General features: G+C 37.4%; 1 protein-coding gene across 4 annotated transcripts in view; it reads right to left on the bottom strand.

Annotated features, from left to right (window-relative positions):
* dnah7 (dynein, axonemal, heavy chain 7) overlaps positions 1–8,880 on the bottom strand; it is a 73,282-nt gene that overhangs the window by 55,627 nt on the left and 8,775 nt on the right. For all 4 annotated transcript variants that reach the window (XM_005736900.2, XM_013911779.1, XM_013911778.1 and 1 more), the window contains exons 17-20: positions 7,263–7,403; positions 6,802–7,169; positions 5,673–5,859; positions 276–469 (exon numbers count right to left, since the gene is read on the bottom strand). In XM_005736900.2, coding sequence (XP_005736957.2) covers positions 276–469; positions 5,673–5,859; positions 6,802–7,169; positions 7,263–7,403 — 890 coding nt within the window. The remainder of the gene's footprint in view (positions 1–275; positions 470–5,672; positions 5,860–6,801; positions 7,170–7,262; positions 7,404–8,880) is intronic.

Here is an 8,880-nt window from a genome sequence, read left to right on the forward strand (position 1 = left end):
TACAAAATGCAGCAAGATATTTAAAAAACTGTTTTATTGATTAAAAAACACACTATATTGGATTCATATCGGTATCGGCAGATATCCAAATTTATGATATCGGTATCGGACATAAAAAAGTGGTATCATGCCATCTCTAGTACAAAGCTAGTTTTGATGGGGGGGTTTCTCTTTAAGGGTTGTCGATAACATCCATAGCTAATTGATTAAAATTATTATTATTGTTGTTATGATAAAAAATAAATCTAACTGTGTGCACACTTATAGTTCTTTACCTTGTAGGATCTTTGGTCTCAGAGAGGATTTCCAGCAGCTCCTCGTTTGAGAGGAAGAAGAACCGTGGAAAGTAGAGACGTTTCTTCTCCAAGTAGTTATTAAGACCTTTGAGGATCATTTCCAGAAACTCATTGGACATTTGCAGTCTTTCCAGGATCTTGTCGATGGCTATCACAGCCAACACGTGCTTGTTCTGCATTGAAGAGAATCACCTTTAATGCTTTGTCCACTGTCAATGCGGGAAATTTGATCTTCATTGTCAACTCACTTCAGCACATTTAAAAAACTAGTTAGTACAAAACGTTTGAAATGGATTATTCTAAGTTCTAAGTTTATGTTCTTTTGGGTGGTAAACAGGCAACTACACACTTCAGTTTCACAGGTGTGTTACCAAAATGTTTTTTTTTTTATGTTGGCTTATTTGTAACATAAAGCTTTCCACTGGGTTAGCTATTAATACTAGAATACAAACGTTATATCACATTAGCTTCCCAGATAGTCACAATCTTGTACAGCACCATGACTTAGTTCAATGAGAAGTAGCACTAGTCTTAGTCATAGTCAGATAAATGTCTGATAAAGCTCTAGTTAAAAGGAAATACCATACAGAGTCCTGTGATAATACTAGTCCTGGATGAATCAGCAATTGTTTCTTTTTCACATCTTTCCTGCATACAAGTTGGTGAGGCTGCACTGACAATTATACATAAGAGTTTGGAAACATCCTGGATGCAAATTCAGGACTCAGCTCATATCAATACACAGCACTGAGACCCACTGACAGAGAGAGCAAATTCAAATCCATCAGAAGAGCAAAATTCTGAGGGATAATGAGACAAATAACATGCACGGCAGCATTTGGTGAGGAACAATGTGCTATTTTACAACTGGCTCAACAGTGTGGCAGCCTGGAAACAGAAATGTTGAGTATACAGCTATTAACCAAAAATGTCAGAAAATTAGTGTAAAACACAGCCTGAAGTCTAGCCCAGTTGGCTTTGAGTGGCAGGCTGTGCACCCTGGACAGCTTAAAGCACAACATAAATACCAGAATTACAAATGGATGAAGTTACCATGTTGGAAAAGTGAGAAAAATGCAAAAGTGACCACTCCGATGACTAAATAATAGTGATCGGAGTGAGTTGATTTATTTATAAAACATTAACATTCAGGAGAAATTCACATTCCTTTTAGGTTTCTGCTTTGCATAAGTGTTGTCAATGCTGCTCTGAAGGTGACACTAAAACACTGCAATTTCTTCCTTTAACAAAATCCACTTTATGCTCCACACTGAGGTCCACCTGTCACACAGAGTCTAGAGAAAAATCTATGGTGGGAGAGAGCAATAGAGATTTCACCTGAGGCATGTCTAGCACCTTTGAAATATTTCAGCTCTCGTATCATCTCATCTGTACACTAATTCAATATCCTCTGGAGCTGTCACCCCCAGGAAGCGTCTAAATAAAAAGTCTGTCTAATTTCCAAGGTTGGACAGTGAACCTCTAACCCGCTCACATGAAGATTTTGGCAGTTCTGAAATGAAGTCTGATATCATCTTCTAGGAATGAAATAACAGACAGGAAGGAGCAGAGCCAGTGTGGAGTCAACATGAAAAAACATGGATGAACATTTGGTCTAATGGTTACAACACATAATCACAATGCCCGCGGTCTGATTCCTGGTCAGATGACCCGTGTTTGTGTCTCCTTAGATTGTGAATTTTTCAAAATTGTGCAAAATTTCATAAACATGGAGTAAGAGAAGAACAAGGCATTTCTCCCGATTGCTGGTCATGTACAAGAAGAAATAGGCACCAAAAGAAAACAAATCTGGTAAGGGGCTCCATACAGTAATGCACATGAAAAATCTATCAGGTAAAACAAGGAAGCAAACTAGCTTCTACAAGCAAACTAGTAAAACTAGCAAACTTAAACTAGTATATATACACTGGCTGGATAACTTGATCAAAGGTTTGACACAGAGACGTCTGGAAGCCAAACAAATGTTGGATGTTGAAGAAAGAAAAAGCCAAAACGATTACTGATTATACCTTGAAGGTAAAAATGGTGCAGACACGGTATCACCTTATGCTGATTTGCAATGATTTAGTCATCCTTAACACGTAGTTGCTCTTGACTTTGTAAAATGTGCCAAGTATAGGCAGTTTTCCCAAGGTTTTGTTTCCTACAAATATAGTGAAAGTAACATTTAAACAATGAGAGGTTTAAACTGTTCTAGATCGTGTTTTTTCTTTCTTAAATCAGGCCAAAAGATACAATTTTAAAATACAGTAACCGAGAAATGAAAGCCTAAATCAGACGTTCAAGCTCAATTGCAAAGACAAGGCACATTTGATTGCATTTCTGTCAGCATGTAATTATTCTGACAAAGTGTTCCTGATTGATGAACTATGAATCTTCACATTTGTGATTTTGGTCCATTCTTTAGGAGTACATTGTAATAACAGGTCTATTTTTATATTTTATGTTGAAATGCTAATATTGCTTTATGGAGGTACTGTGAGGTAATGTAGATTCCTATGCACCCACAAAGGGTGGGAAGTGTTCCCAGCTGATATAGCAGGTCTTAAAAAAATAACACACATCCAGGACAAAAATTGTGTTGTCCTTTATTACACAATATGAGTGTGAACTAGTCTTTGGCTAGTTTACTAGCTCATTCTCAGGTTTATTAGAGGTATATCTATATATGTGGTTATATTAATAAACACTATGCCAGTCGTCTTCTCTTTGTGCTCATAGGTAAGCTGTTTCTCTCCTTCTTCACTCACTCAAAGGAACTTGGGTGTGGTGCGCTGCATAGTTAAAAGGAAGCAGGTTCATAGAAATAAATCTTTTAAATTGATTTACCCTGTTTGTACTTTCAACTGAGCATGCAATAGTAAAGTAAGTGACACACTAATACAAGCAGCAAATAAAAAAAATAAAAAAAAGACCAGGAAAATTAAGTGAAGATGGTGATGCTGTAAGGTGCTAGAAAATGAGTGGATCTTGAGCAACTCCCAGTGGCTGATGTGATGACAACAACCTGGGCAAAGACGTCCTGATGTGGACAGAGGATCTGACTTTGCTCACACTCGTGTCATAGCATGTAGTTGAGATGATTCTAATTTCATGCATCACTGATCAGTCTTATTGACAAAGAGGAGGGATGTACTGTTTGTCAGATTTTGATGCAGTACAAGATCATGCCAAGGAGGTATTTTTCTGTAACTGGCCCTCGTGTGGTGGTGAATTAAAATGAGCTTTAAGCAATGAACAAAATTTGAGAACAAAAAGCAGAAAAACATAATTTTTATGGCCATAATTACAATTTTGTCAGGGAACTCTTGTTTGAAATGATTTATGACCCCAGTTACAATGAAGTTGGGACACTGTTAAATTATAAACGAGAACGCAATGACTCGAAATAAATACGTATTTTATACACAAGAGAAGATAGAAAACATATCAAATGTTTAGACTGACAAAATTTGTTATGTTTTCAGTCTTGCACTGTGAAAAAAAACGTGTGTTCATGAGATTTGCATTGAATCATTGCATTTTTTTTTATTTACATTACACACAGCATCGCAGCTTGCCTGGATTTGGGGTTGTATTACAGCAGCAGAGGACAGTTACAGATTTTGAGCTCATCACTCATCACTTTTTCCCCTTGTCATTACTGGTAGCGCTATACATTCACATTTATAAAAAGTTAGAGGAATTCCCTATCAAAACCCTATCAAAAAATTAAAAAAAAAAAAAAATTTATTTTAGGGATCTGTTTAAGATCATTTTCTGGTGCCACGCTGAACTACTTTCTCTTTGGTTCAATGCACTAATATATATACAATATCCCCCATTCAAAATATTATAATACTATGCCATACCAATTTTTTTCCCCAACCTCATACTCTATATATTGGCGATACATCTCTTCCACTGCTTCCAAATAGTTTGATTTTTGTTTGACAAACTTACAATGAACCAAATCTGGCAAGAAGTCAAGTTGTTGAGCGCAGATTGTTTTACTGTGGTGTATGTGTGGCATGATACAACGCAACGATGAACGCTCTCCTTCCAACATAACGCTTCAGGACACTGCAGAAAGGTCAATTTAGAGCATAGGTTTACTTTGGAGTATGATTTCGCGGTGCAGAACTGAATCTGATACACCGCACTCAGGCTCGGTAACTGAAAGCTGTTGAAAACTGCTCGGTGGAAGCTGGAGGCCCAGCTCTAATGATCCTTTAAATAAAATCTGGCTAAATTTGAAACTGAAGTTGATGGCTGCTCTCTGGACGAATTTAAGGTCTGCAGCCAAATTCCAGACGCACAGTCCAAGTGGTCAGAACAGGATTTCTAAATATATCTAAAAATATCCACCACACTGGAAGCAATCTGGATGGTCTTGAAAGCATGACCTTGAATAGAAAAACACTGAAATCTATTGAGGTAAAATTTCTGATTTTTAATGAACCAATCCCCAAACTTTTTGATCACGCCTTCATAATCTATCCTTTTCTCTCACTCCAACAAATCTTTCTATTTACAGAATTTTCTATTAAATTTTTAATCCTTATATTGATACAACATTTTGGCCATATGTTACTTTAATAAAAGAAAAAAGTACATATAGCCTTTAGAAACTGAGCTCCATTATACAGGAAAAAAAAATTAAGTTTAAACTGTACTGCTTTAGTATTTATGCTGGCATGCTCAATAATACAGTGTAACATATCAAAGCAGCTTAGAGTGTACACATGAGCGTCTTTGTGTGCAGGCTGCCCATCCCTCGGTGACCTCATTTTCTTTGTGGTTCCATACACCCCTGCCCCTTCCAGACAAAATCCATAATTTCTATTTGATGGTGCAGTCAGGCTGGGCTTTCGGAGGACACTGCCTGAAATTGATGTGTCTCATTTCAGGTCTACTGAGGACGCCAATTACCCTTTGGAAACTCTTTGAGGATGCTCTTGCAACACTCACTTTCTATCCCCGCTCAGTTGTTTTTGCCTCGTTCTCCATCCGCTTCGGACTGATTCACTCTTATCGCATTCCCTCTGTCTGAATGCTCCCTTCTGCTTTGGCTGTATCGGTGTATTTGGCTGACATTGTTCTTTTCCTACATATTCTCACAATCTCTCAGTGTGCGTTTATGTTTATGTGTCTGCACGCTGACCCACCTGCTCAGGTTACTGCACTGAATTTAATCTGATTACAGTAGAACACTTGAAATTTTAAGGTGTATGCTGTCTAGTAATAAATACATGTCCTGAGTTGGATGCGCTATAGCTATATTTGCATTTCAAACCACAGAACAAGTACAAATACACAGGTCTTTTTTTTTTTTTTGCTTTTCAAAGGCAATAGTGTTAGATCAAAAACACTCACCAGTGAAACCTGTTTCATGATGTCTCTCCATGTTTTATCAACAGTTGTGAATCGGCGTCCCTCTTCAGGCATCTGAACCATGATGTCTGGGGAGCTGAATATGGGCTCCAGGTACAGCCAAGTAGACTGCACCTTTAACCACTCGTCCAGAACTTCTTGGAGAAGCAGCAACTTGCCCTCCCATTCCCTAATGATAAAAATTATAATAACATTACTTAATGATGTGTAGTCATTTTGCAGTTAAAATGTTGCAATCAGATGCAGAGGGTCAGATTCGAGCAAACTGAATCTGAAGCAAACTGGAAAAGACAAACTGATTCCTTTACATGCTATTATTCTTTTTTGTTTTGTAATCTTTGCTATATAATATTTCATTGTTCACAAAAATAAAAAAAGTTGGTGCATTTAAAAAAAAAATTCCAACTGATTTTTAAAGTTTTTGTTTTCAATGATTACATATAATATTTGTCATCTTCATCCTGATCACAGTTATTTAAAAAAGAAAAAAAAAACACGACCAGGCCTAAACTAAGACCACACATGTGTGCTTTCCATGTCTTTGATGAAAACTCACACAACATCCATAAGACATTTTCTATAGCTGCTTATTATACTTGTACAATGACATGCAATGTTTCCCTATAAAACTGTTTCAGTTCATCATTTCAGACCTTTTACCTCTCTGTAGAGGTTGAAAAAATGATTCAAGCTCTTCTGATCTCAGCAGGGATTGTTGTGGGTACTTTAATCCACATGTGGCATCTGTTTAAATGTGAAGTCCTTCTGGAGAGAACTCATTAGCTCACTATCACCACAGCCTCTATGAATAAGCCGTACATCTCTGGGCTTCTTTGTTGGTGTTTTGGGCAGCACAGATGCTCACAGAAACAGTCAATTTTGGCAGCTAAATTATGCAACAAGTTCACATTAGCAGTAAGGGCGGTGGGGCACAGATGTCTGTTTGCCACACAATCTCAGCCGAGCCCTGCAGCAATCAATACATAGACTGCCAACAGATTGCAGCTAAATAGTGAGTGTATGGAATTTTCCCCTTAATAACATTACACCAAACTTATTTTCCAAGCAAGCAAAGTAAAATTACTCAAAAGCAATTCCTCTTGACTCTCACCGTATTTCCACTTCAAAAGGTTTAATGAAGGGTGAGCCTTTCATGGTTTGTGTCTTCACAATGTGATCATCCAACAGCATCTGCACTTCTTCCACCGATGACAGGATTGAGGTGCCCGTCTCTCGGTAGCTAAGGAGATTAAACTCCATGTGATCCCACTCACTGGCCATTTTCTCCATGGCCTTCTCCAGTGAGTACTCCTTGCTGGCTGCTTCACTGATGCCTTCGAAGCTGCTCAAGTGCTGTTCCAGGTGCATTGATAGGAAGTTAGACACAGACACCTGATCATCAGCTGGCTCCAGGTAGATGCCAGCCAAGTCCGACATGGCATCCCAGTGACGTTTACGCAGGCCGGGATTACACAGTACCTATGAAAAAGTACATCCAGTCCAAATTACTTCCAAAATTTCAAATGATATTGTATTAAAGTCAAATACCAAATCTTACTCTTGATTTCTCACCTGCACCATAGGAATGTGCTCCTTGAAGTCTTCCACCTTAGCCTTTATAGTGTTTGCTATATTAAGGGCATTGGGTACTTCACTTAAGGATTTCTCCAGCTTGTATAGAGCGCGCCAATAGTTGCCAACATCACCTTCTACCTATTTTGGGAATGGGGGTATTTTTTTACATAACAACAGGACATAAATAGAATTTATAAAAATTTCACATCAAGTAATTCAATAAAAAATATTTATTATGTCATATTTTTGTACCACCAAATGCTTATTCATCAGAGCTATAATAACTTCTAGCAAAAGTTAAAATAACTTTTAGCAAAAATTTAAATAACTTTTTCTACTTAAGTTACGTTATAATGACTCATTAAACTGAATAATAAAGTTGTCTTCTCATCCTCGCTCCAAAGGTCAATTTCTTTAGACTCCCTTGTTAAAATGCCCAAATTTATAATAGAAATATGCATATGTGTACCACCTAGTCCAAAAAAAAAAAGGTTTGAGTTTCCTCCATTACTACAGTTACAGGGTGTTTAAAAAATAGACACCCTCTTTAAAATCATATTATAGTTTAAAATTATGAATGACTGAAGCTGTGGTCAGCTGACTGACCATCTTGGAGGCCTGAACTGCAGTTTTGGATTTTGCTATCTGTGTGTGGACCTTAGGAATCATGTTTGCTAGCATTACATCATAACTTAGCTCTCCACTCTACAGCAGGATTTATAATAACACAAAAAGAAAATTTATTTTTTAATTTTTTTATAAATCAAAGAACACAGACATTAAACAAACGAACATAAAGGCAGAAAGCTAAAGGTTATTCCAAGATTTGTACTGTTGTTGTTGCCAAGATGTATAGAAATTTCTTTTACTTATGTACTAATCACATTATTTTATTGTATGATACCTTGGTGCCACTGGATTCTAACATGTCTCACACTCATACAGTAAGACAAATGGTGGGGGTCTAGCTAGGAAGGAAGTTGGGGGAAGCAGACAGCTCCACAGGAAGAGTCTTTTGTCTCTTCGAGGACTCTGGGAGGTAGCAAGGGAGTGTGAACCTTAAAGTGTGAAACAGCTGTGTACTGCTTTTTGTTCCTGGAGAAGGTATTTAACTGAGAGCCATGTTAGACTCAGAAGAGACTCTGCTGACCGTCTGCCCCGCGATCATGCAGGCTCTCCACAAGCTTGGGTTTTCTGTTCTTTTGTGTTTTGATTAAAGAATGTTAGCGACTGCTCACCGCTCGTCTGCAGGCTTTATTTAATGGAAAACTTCCACAACACAAGATGAAAAGGTAGATGGTTGCTATGAGTATTTAGGGTGTTTGCTTGCAAGTATTAAATGCTAGATTTAACAATGTGTTTTTAATAGTACAATTATTGATTGTAGTAGAGGCAGCAGCAGTGTGCTTACAGAGGTACTTATAGTAATAATAGCTGAGGATGTAGTTAATGAAAGAAGTACTTAAATAAGCATTAAAAGGAAAAAAGGAAAGGAGTTTAAGCAGAAAACGTTGTTTCATGTGGAGCTCTGCTTTGTGGAGCTCAACATCAGTGAAGTGAAAAATGCTGAGTGCTTTGCTGCTCTCATATATACATATATATATATATATATATA

The sequence above is a fragment of the Pundamilia nyererei genome, unplaced genomic scaffold (assembly GCF_000239375.1).
Source record: "Pundamilia nyererei isolate P.nyererei 1_Seehausen unplaced genomic scaffold, PunNye1.0 scaffold00071, whole genome shotgun sequence".
Lineage (NCBI taxonomy): Eukaryota > Metazoa > Chordata > Actinopteri > Cichliformes > Cichlidae > Pundamilia > Pundamilia nyererei.